We start from the raw sequence: 13,714 nt of genomic DNA, 5'->3' as shown, positions 1-13,714 counted from the left end.
CTGCACCACACAGCTCAGTGTCGTCAGCAAACCTGCTGAGGGTGCTCGATCCCACTGTCTGTCACCGACAAAGATGTTGAACAGGGTCTGCCCCAACACCGACCCCTGAGAGACACCATTCCTCACTGGTCTCCAGTTGGACATAGAGCCACTGACCACAGCTCACTGCGTGCAGTCATCCAGCCAATTCCTTGTCCACCGGGTGTCCATCCAGCAAATTCACGTCTCTCCCATTTAGAGACAAGGACGTCGTGTGGGAGGATGTTAAATGACATTTATTTGCTCCAGAGAGCACGAACGTGGCAGGAAGGGCCGGGGGCAGCTGCTCACTTGCGGGGGGAGGGCAGGCCCCGGAGGTGGTAGGTCCAGGAGCCCCCAGGGCAGGAGACCACCAGCCTGCTGGTGACAGGAGCCGGGCCGCCCGCGAAGGAGACGGTGATGGTGGTGCTGCTCTTGGCACGCAGCACCTCGGGGGCCCTGACGGTGAAGCCCGGGTGCTTCACTGCGTATTGGAACGCCGTGGCCTTCCGGAAGACGTTCCTGAAGGAGATGGAGGTGGTGCCGCCGGCTGGGATGAGGAAGGGGCCCTGGGCTTCAGGGGGCAGCGCAAGGCCAATGAGTGGGATGCAGTACTGCCCGCCCAATGCAGAGCTGAGCTGCAGCGTGGCCTTGGCTTCGCCCAGGTGGCAGGGCTCAAAGGTCACTTCCACGCTCAGGTCTGAGCCCCCAGCACTGGCGGGTGCCGCACTGATGGATTTTGCCGTCTGGAAGTCGGCACAGTCGGTCTGTGCAGGGGAGACAAGAGACCATGGGGGGTGGGTCACAACAGCAGAGCCAGCACCTCGGGAAGAACACGATGGTCCCCTGGCCCTGGCCTGGCCCACCCACACCACACTCCTGGTGAGTGCCTGCGGGGAATGGGCACGAGAACTGTGCAAACGTGCCCAGCAGGGACAACCCTGCACCCAAGCCCCAAGACGCCCGACTGCCAGACCTGGGCTGCAAGGGGGAAGCAAGCCCAGGCACCGTGGCGCCTGCAGAAGCAGCTCCAACCAGGGCAGCAGACACGGGCCCGCAAGGGAGGACAGTGCAGCTGGTGACAAGCCCACACCAGTGGGAGGACCCTGGGCTCACATGGCCACCCTGGCTCTGCCACCCCAAGCCAGAGGCACTTGGAGCCCTTGGTGGAGAGGGCTGGTGCTGGCCAGAGGAGCTGCCTCCCAGCCAGAGCCCCAGCAGCCGCGCTCACCTGTACGAGGTACTCGGTCTTCTGCTGGGCAAAATGCCGTATTTTGGTGGTGATGGTCTGACGGGAGCCCAGCCTGGTGCGGAAATACACGGGCTTCTCTGGCCTGCTCCAGGTGGCTTTCAGCTGCAGCGTGTAAAACAGAGAGCCCAAGTCGCTGCTCTGGAGCACCAGCTGCCCGCTGCTCTCACCCGTTTGCAGGGGCTGATACTCCAAGACAAGATCCGCCTGGGAGGAAGGAAGGAAAAAGCCACTTTGTCAGGCAGAGGCAGGGAACACGTGTGCCTGACAAGGGGCAGCTGGTCCCTGCTGTGCTCGGGCAGTGCCCGAAGGCTGGGCTGCCTTCCCCACTCTGACTCCCCTCTCTTGGGCACAGCCTTGCTCCTTCTGGGGGACGGTTCACATAGGGACAGATCCCAACAGCTCACAGCCCTCCAGCACGATGCCAGAAGCTTCCCACCATAAAAACCCCTGTGCTCCCCCAGGGCACACACCACTTCCTGTCAATCCAGGCTGCAGACAACCTGGCCATGGGCTGAGGCTTGTCCTGCAGCCACTCACAGCTGGAAGCACCACACTACATGAGGGGCACGTGGCACAAGGACCTGCCACGTGAGGCCCACTTGCAGCGTGTTCCAGGGGGCAGCAGGGCAGGCTCCACCAGCGCAGGATGATGCCCACTGGGGATATTCTCACACACTGCTCCCTCTCTAGATCATCGGCAGGGAGCTGCCACCACGGAAGGAAGCCCCACATGGCTCCTTTCAGGCATCAGCCTTCAAGAGCATCCCCTCCAGCCAGGAGCAGGGAGAGCAGAGGGAGCCAGAGGAGCTTTGCCCCTACCTTCGACTGTGCAGGGACAGTAAAGTGCTGGGGAACGCTGACGTCGGGCACTTTGCAGTTGATGTCAAACGTCACCGGGACAGGCAGAGGGTTGTCCACCTTGACGCTGGAGGACACTCTCTGCCGAACAGCGGTGCTCATTTGAATAGTGCCCATGGGTCCTGAAGCCACCGCCTTGAAAGTCACCATGTGGAACAAGTACTCTCCGGTTGTCTCATTGAGGAAGGTCACCTAAATCAGACAGAAAGGGAAGGGCTGCTCATTCCACACATGAAAACAGACCCAAAACAGCCCACTGAGCTCAGCGTCCTGCTTCCAGGAATGGCTACGAGCACCCACCGAGGAAGAGCACAAGACCACAGAAAGCACATGTGGTATTTCATAGGACCTGTGCACGTGGAGGTATGAAGAGGCGTGTAGCTTCTCAGTGAGCCAACAGCTCCTTGAAGGGCCCTGCAGACCAGTGTCCTCACTTACCTTTGCCCTGAAGACCCCTTCTTTGTAGGAGAGGAAGGTGAGCTGGTAGTCCTTCTTCGCAGAGCTTGGCACGTCCATGTAGGAACACCCCTGCAGCACAGAACTGCTTTCCAGGTTCTCTGGTTTGAGCATGTCAATAACCACCAGGAACCTGTGGGTGAGAAGGATGCAGTGAAGGTCAACACGAAGGACTCCCATAGGACACTCATCGAGTGGGGGTACAATACAGCCCCTCTCACCCTCAGTGCCTCAGGCACAGGGCACCAGCTCTCATCCCCCTTGGAGGAAAGCCCTCCAGGGTGCCTCTGCACAGGCAGAACGTGGGTATGGGCAGACATGGCCAAGGAGAGGGACAAGCTTTCAGGAAGGAGCTTCCAGGCACTTCCAGACTTCCTGGGCTGGACTCACCTCTGTGGTCTGTGCAGCCAGTTGGACACAGGGATGAGCTCCTTGTGGCACTTCCTGCATGGAACCTGCCGGGAAATGGCCCCTGAACACCTGGGGGCTTCAGCAGTTCCTTCCAGGTGGTAGCGTAAACCTGTCCCGTCCGGCAGGGGGAAGAAGATGGAGCCCTACAGACAACGAATAGGACAAGTCAGCTCTGGAGCACCCCTGGCCAGCCCCATGCCTCAGGCTCTCACTGCAGCAACTTCCAGCACGCCCAGCTGGCAGAGCTCTGCCTGCAGCCCTGTCCCGTGCAGGAGGAGGCACCAGCATCGCACCTGCTCAGAGCTGGTTGTGAGTGGGTGCATGGCCCACAGGACATGGCACAGCTACAGGACACAGAGGCAGCATCTCTGGGCAAAGCAAGGAGACACGGGCCCTGCAGCAGAGCTGCTCTGCACATCCCAACACTCCCTTCCTGGCCACACTCACCTGGGCACATCCCTGCCAGCCTGTGCTCATGCAGGGACAGCCCTGGGCAGGGGGTGCCCGTCCCTGATGAGCTCCATTGCCTCAGTCCTGCTGGCCTTACCCCAACAGCACTGCCCAGACAGCAGCCTCTAAACTGGCACAACAGGGGCCCTCCAGCCGTGGGCCATGGAAAGCTCATATCCATGCTCATTCTGGGTGCCCGTGGATCCCAGACTCCTGCCTCTGCCATCTCCTCTGCCTCCACAGCAGCTGAAAGCTGCAAGACTCCTCACGCAGGCTCTACGTTAAAGACATGCTGAGCACGTGCAACCCTAAGGGCACAGATCTGCTGAGCACCCTGGAGACGGAGACCAGAAATCTCTGACCTCAGTTCTGGCCTACTGTAAGGTCAGCTGGAGTGGGACAAGGACCCGGCAGCTCCAGCACCCCAGAGCCCTTCTGAACTGACCCCTTGGATTTATGAGCTTGTGGCACAGAAACCATTGCAGAGGGGCCAGTCACCCCCATGTGCCCAGCCTGAGACCTGCAGGAAGGGCTCCTCCCACAGCTCCTGCATGACTGTCAAGAGATCTCTCTCGTTTCCCACTTGCCTGTTCACGGCCAGGAGGGCACTGAGAAACTGCAGGGCAGCTTTGCCCTTCTTGCTCCCTGCAAGCTGCACAAGGACAGGCACAAGTGGTTGTGCCCAGGGCTCGGAGAGCCTGTGCAGCCGTGCGCTGAGCGTGGGGGTCTCTGAGCCCCCTGGGCTGCCACAAGCAGCCACCAGGAGCTGCGCAGAACAAACTTCATTTCTTGGCCTTCAGAAAGCCTGGCTCTTTAGGTCAGCTGCTCCAACACGTTTGGTGTCAGGCCCGAGTTCCCATCTGCCCTTTGCCTGTGCCTGGCCCCCAGCCACCACAAAACCCAGCTTCCAACAGAGGGCACAGGACACCTTCAGCTTGGACAGGACCTCTGAAGGTCATCTCGGACAACCTCCTGCCCAAAGCAGGGTGAGCTACAAGGGTCATGCCACGAGGGTCAGCACACGCTGGCACAGCTCACGTACCTGGTGCTTCTTGTTCTCAGAGCTCATGGTTAGGGGTCTGTAGGTGACCTGGTAGACCTTTTCTTTTTGCCTGGCCTCCAGATGGATAAATTCAGGCCCTTTCCAGTATTTCCCCTCAATGATGGGCTGCAGGGTCCAGGCCTCGCTGCTCGGGTTGGACAGGAGGATGGTCTGGCTCTGCCTCTCACGCACATGGCAGCTGAAAGTCAGCGTCTGTAACAGAGGAGCACAGAGGCTGCTGGGTCGTACCCACAACCCTTCCCACTCTTCTCACGCTGGCTCTGCACCAGGACCTGGAGCACAGGGAGCAGCTTTTCCTTGTCACATGCAAAAATTACGCTTTGGCCATAGCTTTTGGAGTAAATCAAGCTGGTTGCTCTTGAAGAAGGGAGCAGAACAAGCCTTTCGCATGCTGGGTGAAACAGGGAGTCCTGAAAGGAAACTCCTGTGCAAGGACAAGATCTGCAGCCACACAGCCCCTTCCTTCGTGGGCAGGAGGAAGAGGAGCTCCACGCTCTCTTTGGGAGCAAGAGCCAACAGCTCCCGGGCTGCCCCATCCCAGGGACTGGATGCAGATGTCTTGCCCCTTCCTACTGCTGAATGCCCTCCCATGGCCCGGCAGGGGGGAGAAGTGTGGCTGCAGGTGCAGTGCTGGGATACAGTGGGGTGGCTCTGTGAGGAGGGTCTCAGAAGAGCCCAGCAGGGTGTTCCCATGGCACGGGTGCTGCAGTGCAGAGCCAGGACAGCTGAGCTGCTCACTGGAGGAGCAGCACCTTGAACAGGGGAGAAAGGCAATGACAGGGCTCAGGAATTCTGGCAATCCTGCCCAGCAGTTTCTCTCTGGGATACCCCAGCACCAGCGAGTCTGTGCTCGCAAGTGTCCTTCAGTTCCTGCCCTGGGAGAGATGTGGTGCAGATGCTGGGGTCCAGGGGCCCATCCTGTCCCTGCTGCGTTACCTCTTTGGGGCCAGGGGCCTCCACGCAGGATCCTGCCAGCGTAAGCCGCAGCGCCTCACTGCCCTGGATGAAGCACCGCAGCCCCTCGTACTGGACAGCCTGGCTCAGCTTCGAGGGGCGGAAGGTCACAACCAAGGGGACATCCATCCCTGGGCTGATGTAACCCTTTGTGGGGCTGATGGAAAAGTCTGGCTTGAAGCTCTCCACGTCCCACATAAACCTTGCCGAGGAAAGCACAAGGACAGGAAAGGATTAGCCACGGGGAGCTGTGAAGGCAGTGTAAGCCTCAGTGTGAGGCTCCAAGTCTCTTGTGGGCTTTCCCACCACATCTCAGGCCTGACCCTGAGCCACCTGGCAATAAGGCTTCAGGCTGGGCAGGACCTGCTGCTTTACCTGACTCTTGTGTCGCCCGCGTTCCGCATGACGACGCGCCGGCACGTGTAGCTCTGCTGCACCACGGCTCCAAAGCTGAGCTGGTCCTGGTCCAGGCTCACGAGGCTGCCCTGGCAGGAGCCCCGCACCACACAGAGGGAGCGCACCAGCCCGCGGCACTCCAGCAGCACTTCCCCGCTGAACGGCTGCATGCGGCACTTCGGGGAGAAGGTCACCTCCACTTTGCAGGTGTCTCCTCTGCCCTTCAGCTTTAGATCCTTGCTGGGCTTCAAGCACAGAACCTACCCGAAGAAACGAGTGGAGACTATTTCATCTGGCAAGCGAGCTGTGGAGCCTCCCTCACCACACTCAGGGAAGAGGCTTCCAATTCCTCTTCTGTCCCCACCAGCACTGCCCCAGTCCCACTCATTCCCTCCTAGGCATTCCTAGGGAATACCAAAGGTGTTTTCTACCATGTGTCCACCTGGTCACGGCGAGATCAACTCTGTCTTCTAAAGCTTTCACATACGTTCCAACAGAGCTGCAACTCTCCCTCTTTCAAGATTCACCTCCCTCACCTTTCCAGATCTAAAACACATGGCTGCATCCTGATGGATGTGTCTAAAACAGGCTAGAGGAATTGTGCTGCCTTCTCACTTCTGGCTCTCGGGGAGTCCTGGCACCCAGCTCAGCTGAAGCATTCGCACTGCAGGCATCTGCTGCCAGAGCAGTGCCAGCAGGGAGGACAGGGCAGGCACAGGCAGCCAGGGCAGACCACACCTCAGTCATTACCTACTAGCTCCCACCCACAGCAGCTCAGCGCTCCCTGCAGGCACACCAAAGTGCTCTGCAGAGAAGGAACAGGCCTTACCCCAGCTTCCTGCAACTCTGGCACGGTGGACGTGACCCTCAGCTTAAAGGTGAGAGGGGCTGCACTCTTGTTGGCTACAGTGACCATCTTCTTCACCGTCTGCCCAATGCAGACGTTTCCCAGCTTCACCACCTTTCCTGGTGGATCCACAACGTCAACCTGAGGCGGTAGGGATTGATATCAAGCCAAAGCAAAGAAGGAGAAAAGGCTTTCTGCTACTCTCGTGGCAGAAACCCAAACCATGGGAGGCTGGGGAAGATATGAGGAAATGAGAAAACCATGCTGGTTGCCACCTGGAGTTTTAGCCTTTAGATTTCATCTCACCTTCATCTTTATGCCCCTTCCTTGGGCCTCAGCAGTTAGCTTCTCTCCTGTGGCACACGGAGGCAGCAACAAGCTGTTGGGGCTGTTGTCATCTTTCGGTGTCTGTAGGAGCTGTGCACAGAGGGAAGAGAAACCATAGGCAGGATGAGTTTCTTGACCTTCACCATGTGAGCAGGCTCCCCAGCCGAGCCATCCCCTCCCACATTCCTTCCCCCCAGGGGCAGGGATTATCCAAGTCCCTCTGCAGCCTGCCAGCAGAGCTGGCTAACCCTGGAAGGCCACCAGGATCTGCCCTGCGCACTGCCCCTGTCTCCCTGCACAAGCCTGGCCATGCTGGAGTGCTGGGAATCTACAGAGTGTGCACAGACCTTCCCCCTCACCTGCTCCTCAGCAAGGTGCTGCTGCTCAAACTGCACTGAGTAAACCTCACAGGGCTTCTTCACCACCACTGTCCCCTCTTCCCCATGGCTCTGGGGCAGCAGTGGTCCCAGCTCCAGCTCTGCAGGGATGGACTCCAGCCGTGGCTCCAGACCACGTCCCAAGACCGGCACCTGCAGGCATTGGCTGCTCTGGCAAATCTGGATCTGCAGCTCGCCCCGGTAGCACTTCTGCAAAGAAGCAGCACAGAAAGCTCCTCCGTGAAGCCCCAGCTGACAGCACCTCCAAGTCAACAATCGCCCAGGGTCAGGGGTCTTGTCAGCACCTCCAAGCTGAACCCAAAACAGGTATTTACTTAGAGCAGGGGCTACAGCATCTGCATGGCTCTCAGGAACTGCAGCGAGTCCTGCTGTGGAGCATAACTGGACAGTTGGCTCCCAGGTGGATCTAAAATGGGCTATCAGAGGTTTTCACCTAGGCATGGGGGAGCGCAATGCTCATGAGAAAGGTCTGCTTCCTCAGACACAGTCCTGGCACTGCAGCACCAGGCAAACATCAGCTGTGTGCAAGAGGCACCTGAGCTCTCACTGGGCACAAATAAGGATCATCTTCTCTGCTCAGTGCTTGCCTCTGGTCAAAGCCAGACACAAGACGCTGAAATCTCCATGAGCAATTGAGATCCCTGGGACTGTTCCCAGGCATGGAAGCACTTGTGTCCATCCTGTCACACGCTACCAGTTTCCAAGTCACAGTGGCCACATGCAAACTGCCTTTGGGAATGCTCCATCATTTAAGCTGACTCCCGAACTGCTTGGGAACGTGCAGGGGAAACTGAGGCGCAGGAAGCTCCACATGGAGGCAGAGCTCATCCCCCGCTCCCTGGGCTGCCCTCCCCTTACCACACTGCCCTGCCAGAACTCCTGGCGTGACACCCACCAATCTCACCTCTTCCGTGGGTGAAAAACGGACTTGGACGTGGCACTGCTGTCCTGGAGCGAGGCTTCCAGCCGAGGGCAGCACCTCAAAGCCACAGGGCACAGACTTCATCTCCTCCAGCAGCTTCTGGTGCTCGCTCCCTGGCAGATGTTTGTCCACCTGCGCACACAAACCAGTGGTGTGAGGTCTCCTTGGTCTGTGAGGACAGACCCTCGGTTCCTGCAGTGCTCCGAGATGCTGGCACGGTGCAGGGAGCACCTTCATCCCACCCAGACGTGGCCACCACTGCCTAGAACTGGAGGGCAAACATGCTGGCAGGGCAGGCAGATGGGGAGGCAGTGTCCTCAGAGAAGGAGGAATGGGTGAAGACGGCAGAGAAGTGAAGCATCAGCTAGTGAACAGGCCCAGGTGAACCAGCCTTGCTCTGTACCCTCAAAAGCTTCCTCAAGCGAGCTGCAGCCCAAGTGCTCAGGCAGCCAGAGGGGCACAAAAGGCAAGAGAGGCAAAGAGAAACCAATTGAGAGGTTGTGTGTTACACGTTGTCTGTGCTTTACCTCCTGAACAGGATCATTCATGCTGATGGACCATTTACAGGGGACCTGGAACGTGTTGTGGAGCTGGATGGTTTCTTCCTGGCACTGCCCACAATGGACAGCGGAGAACTCCAGCCTGTCCCTGGACAGGCAGAGGGACGGCTCAGCCACCATGGCACGGAGGCGGACCTGGAATGTGGGGCCTCCTCTGACCTAGAGAAGGACAGAGCATCCGGTTGAGAGCCCACCCGATACTCGCTGCTGTGCCCAACCTGCTGCCTGCCCCAGAAGCTGGAGTACCTTGATGGGCAGGAGCACATCCACTTTTCCCAGGGGCAGGTTGGCACTTTGTGGGTCGAAGCACACTTCAAATGTCTTGCTCTCACAGGAGGGCAGGCGCTTCACACGCTCCAGGCACACGCTGAAGCCTGAACACAGCAAAATAAAGCAGCTGAGATATGCAAGCAACAGGAAATAGCTCAGAAGCACGGTAAGGCCACAGGGGTGTCCTGGCTGGCAGCTCTGGGAAAGACCCCTTTGCATCTCCAGAGAAGCTGCTCTTCTCCCTTTGGCACTGCCCAAAGCAAAAGGACTTTCACAGCAAGAATCCAGGGGTTGCATGGTAAAAAGCAATCACATTGCTTAAGGAACTCCAGCAATTCCTTCATCAGGCATCTGAGGAAAGGATGCATAGACCTCTCCAAAGGAGAATTGCCACCTAAGATACCAAATGCTGGGGTGTTCCCTGGACAGCGGCTTAGAAGAGCTGACTGGCCACCCCGCAGAGACAGCAGTCACCATGTGGTGGAGCTGCAGCCTTACCTCAAGGCCTCTTTGGGAAGCCTGTTTTCCATAGAGCAGAGGATCCCACAGGCCGGTCAATAAAGGCTGAGCAGAAGTGCTCTGGCACTATGAACTCTAAACAAAGCACTTCTGAACCACAGAGGGTCCATCTGTTTGCAACATAAACCCTCAGAGTGCACAAAGAAACTGGGATGATGCTCACGGGAGCCAAGAGCAGAAGATGCTGAGAGGCGATCAAGGTGATCAGCCCTTCTGGCCCCTGCAATCAGTTTCTAGGGCAGCCACAGGCAGAGCAGGTCTCTGGGCACTGCTCACCAGAAGTCAGGCTCTTGAACAGGGCACCCAGCATGGGGGTACTAAGGAGGAAAAAGCTGTCCAAGGAAGTACTCAAATCTCCCTGTGACCAATGGCTTCAGCTGATGTGTCAGAGATAGCTCCTTCAAGCCCCTGTGAAGCCTCTCCACCACAGGTTACCTGTGTTATACAGGACATATCCATCGACACGGAAAGATGCGGGGAAGTGCCCGGTGTTGGTGATCTTCACCATGTGTGTGTGGATGTCACCGGGAACGACATAGCCAAGGTCCAGGATGTATTCGGGCAGCTCAGCTCTGAAAGGAGGAGTAAGGACACTCTGTCAACCCCAGCATGGCGTGGGCTGGAGAAGCAAATGGAGTGGATAATTCTGTATTCACTGCTCTGAAAGCTCAAGCCAAGCCCAGGAAACCCAAGGCCTGAGCACCCAGTAATAACACTTGGCTAAGTCATGGGGAGTGCAGGGCCTAGGATTTATCAGCCACCAATGGGATCTTCGAGTGACTTTAAAGTGGGTACTGGACACAGTTCCTATGCTGTGAAAAGCCATTGCAGAGAAGTCCACTGCATTTCCACTGGTCTCAATCAAACTTCTAAGCTGGTGTCCAGCCCAAGCCTGAAACTGCTTCAGGACCTTGTCATAGCATTTCCTTGCAGACGTCTTTTGGCAGGCAATCCCACTTGGTAAAGAGCATAAGGGATCTGGACCATTCCCTGCTCTTCCTGCATAGTGGGGTCTGTTTCTTGGCACAAAGATGCCAGCTTTGAGATGCCCCTTTCAGAGCTGGTCAGCAGGGGTGGTGCCTGTGCTGTCTGCAAGGGCTTGCTCGTCTGCACCCCTCAGCTCTGAGAACAGAACCCAGCAACTGTGGGGAGGGGAGCACCTCCAGAGCTCAGGGGAGCACTGTGCAAGTGAGGACACCGAGCTGCCCACAGGGAGCACATCATAGCTCTCAGCATCAGGCCCCTTCTGAAGTCTGCAGCTGTTCCCAGCTCTGAGACACAAGGAGCTCTCAGGAGCAGGCCTGCACTGCTGGCTGTTACCCTCGGGGCCCCTGCACACAGACTACAGGACTCCCTACTAACTTGAGAAGCCTCCGATGGACACGCTGGTGAAAGGCAGTGTCCTCTGGGGGATGGGAGCTGAGAGCTTTCTGCTGCTCCACGGCATGTTCCTCCATCAGCATCTCCTCCATCTGCATCTGCAGCTGAGCATCCCACTGAGGAAAGTAAAGACAGGGGCTGCTTAGCAAAGGTCCTTCCCAAGGTACAAGCTTGTCTCAGGTGGAGGATCCCACCCTGCTCTTGTTGAGAGAGGCAATGGAGTCATTCTGTCTCACTGCTCAGTGTCTGGGACACTTCCTGCTCTCTCAGGCAGTATCATAGCTCCAAAGAAATGAACTCCAGTGTCTCTCCCTGCCCAGTTATCAAAGCTGCTCTGGACAGATGGACAGACAAAGCAGAAACCTTCCAAAGCTCCAAGTATGTCCCTGCCCCCAGTTAGTGCCAAAGCAGCTTGGGCAAAAGCTCTCCTGGAAAGGGAATCATGAGAGAGCTGGAGCCTCTCGGAGATCCAGAACACAGCACAGCCTCAGGGTGCATTCAGGCTGCTGCTTTACACTCTGTAAAGCTGGCAGGGCTTGGCCAGTGAGCAACAAAACCCCCAGCACTGACCTGAATGTCCTTCAGAGCACCATAAACCCAACTGCTTGAGCACAGCCCTTAGCATCTCCCTGGGGCAGTCAGGAGCTGGTGCATCTCCAGGAGGGACAACTCCCAGAGGTGGGCAGCCCATGGGGCACGCTGAGCTGACACAGTCTGTGGCCAGGGCTGTGCAGGGAGGCACCCAGTGCCAGCAGAGCCCTGGGCACAGGGCCGTGGGGCGCAGGGGCTCCAGTGACACGCAGGAGGGTGGCACGTGTGGGACAGGACAGCAGCTCTACTCACCACGGTGCCCGAGTCATCCATGCGGGGCTCGGCTGCCACAGCCTCCCCAAGAGCAATGGCCTCGTCTCTCTGGCTGCCTTTGTCCAGCTTTTCTTGGGCCTTTTGGAGGATCTTCTCATATTTGGTGTTGCCTGAAAGCACAGAACACCACCAATAGCAGTGGGGCAGCACAAATCCCATGGAAGACGGGAAGCCCCATTCCCCCAACATGCAGACAGACACAAACTGCTCCAGCAATGGAGGGAAAGGTGATCCTGCTGCTTCTCACCCCCAGACGTCTTTCTCGCCACACAGGAGCATCTCAGCCGCACAACGTGATGCAAACCCAACCCTGTCAAAATCCCTGCCAGCCTCTCTTGCAGCTTCCCTGTGCTTTTCTGCCCAGCCCTCGTCTTCCCAGACCTCTGCCATACGCTGGCAAGCTGTGCAGGATGGTTCCTGCGGCAAAGCCACACGGGCTTGTCTGCCAGAGACCAAGGAAGCAACCAGAAGGCTGAGTTTGCCTGACAGCCCTGAAACCTCCAGGCCTGGCGGAGGTGCCCGTGAGCTGCCCTGTGGGCATATGGCATGGGGGAAAGCAGACAGGCAGTGCTCACCTTTGATGTTCCTGGGCAGGTCCAAGTGGATCCTGGGAAAGGTCCCTTCTCCTTTCAGGCAGACTTTTTCTGGCTCCAGGTGACCCACTTGGATCTGGAAAGCCCTGCAGAAGACTCCAGGCACTCCTGGCAGGTAATAGACTCTCAGCACTTGCTGCTTGCCAGGTTCAATGTAACCCTGCGGGGCACAGAACATGGAGGGAGGTAGTGTACCAAAGAGGACTCAGTGGAGGGATGGCTCACACGACAGACACGCTGAGACAACAAGACAGCTTCTCATACATAAGGAAACATCAGACATCACCACCTCCAGCTTTCTTGTACCCAAACGCCCGAGTCTCCTACACCAAGATGCAGTATGTCCTTCAGAGGCCTCGCAAGGCTGCTCTCTGCTCAGCATGAGCACAGCTCTTCTGCTGACAGGGTTTACCCTCTGCTAGCCAGAGCCAAGCACAACAAACCAAAGCTCTTTCACCAGCTGCTCTGCAAGAGCACCGAAGGGCCTGCGCTTCCAGCAGGGCCAGCAGCTCCTGGCAGCAGCTTGCAGGAGAGGACATCAGTGTGTCATCCCTCAGGCGGACAAGCACTGAGGAAGGTGGAAGCCACTTGGCCCTTTGCTTCCTCTTCCCATTGCAAAAGGGCACCAAGGCAGGAAACACTGCTCCAGCTCTAAGACACCCAGGCAGGATGACAACTGGGATGGAGTGATGCTCCAGTGATGGCACAGCCAGAGAGCTCAGCACTCAGCTCCAAAGAGCTCCCGCAACCAATCGTGCCTCCCACTGCTGGTTGCTGTAGGACAGCAGAGCCAGTGGCGGCCAAGGCCTGTCAGGGGCTCCATTAGGATTGTGCTCGATGCACCTCCTCTGCCTCTGCAGCAATCGCTCACAGCCCCGTCTCTCCTGCCTGGTTTTGGACGGGGGTTGTGTGCTCATTCCCCCTATTTTCCCCCAAAACTCTCTCCTGGGCAGCCTGACACAGGCCGGGTGAAGCCCTTGTGCTACTCACCATGCTGGGCACGACCAGGGGCACGCCAGGCAGAGGGCTGGCTGCAGTGCCTGTGCCAGGGCTCAGCACCACAAAGGCAAATCCCAGCTTCCCACTGTTCTGCAGGGTCACTGCTGCTTCCGTGACTTTGTTAAACACCTGAGGAGAGGACAGAAGAGCAGGAAGTTACAGGCACACGTCTGCTGC

General features: G+C 57.8%; 1 protein-coding gene and 1 long non-coding RNA gene across 2 annotated transcripts; both read right to left on the bottom strand.

Moving 5' to 3' along the window:
• Nucleotides 1-326: 326 nt before the first annotated feature.
• On the bottom strand, nt 327-2,278 carry LOC117437225 (hydrocephalus-inducing protein-like). Its single transcript, XM_034070919.1, has 4 exons — nt 2,090-2,278; nt 1,250-1,474; nt 634-785; nt 327-540 (listed from the first exon to the last, which is right to left on the bottom strand). Exons 1-4 carry the CDS (start codon nt 2,276-2,278, stop codon nt 327-329), a joined length of 780 nt encoding a protein of 259 aa, XP_033926810.1.
• Nucleotides 2,279-9,010: 6,732 nt separating this feature from the next.
• LOC117437181 (uncharacterized) lies at nt 9,011-10,201 on the bottom strand. Its single transcript, XR_004550378.1, has 3 exons — nt 10,137-10,201; nt 9,159-9,286; nt 9,011-9,071 (listed from the first exon to the last, which is right to left on the bottom strand). It is a non-coding gene; the product is annotated as an uncharacterized lncRNA (long non-coding RNA).
• Nucleotides 10,202-13,714: the final 3,513 nt, after the last annotated feature.

This window comes from Melopsittacus undulatus, chromosome 19 (genome assembly GCF_012275295.1).
Source record: "Melopsittacus undulatus isolate bMelUnd1 chromosome 19, bMelUnd1.mat.Z, whole genome shotgun sequence".
Taxonomy (NCBI): domain Eukaryota; kingdom Metazoa; phylum Chordata; class Aves; order Psittaciformes; family Psittaculidae; genus Melopsittacus; species Melopsittacus undulatus.
The sequence above is the reverse complement of the archived record's forward strand: the minus strand, read 5'-3'. Positions and strand labels throughout refer to the sequence as shown.

Excerpts from the sequence above, each read along its gene's own strand:
- LOC117437225 (XM_034070919.1), bottom strand. The coding sequence starts at position 2,278 with ATGGTGACTTTCAAGGCGGTGGCTTCAGGACCCATGGGCACTATTCAA. Across the intron at positions 1,475-2,089 it reads CTGTCCCTGCACAGTCGAAG|GCGGATCTTGTCTTGGAGTA; the intron begins GTAGGGGCAAAG and ends CCTTCCTCCCAG. Across the intron at positions 541-633 it reads AGCTCTGCATTGGGCGGGCA|GAACGTCTTCCGGAAGGCCA; the intron begins GTACTGCATCCC and ends CATCTCCTTCAG.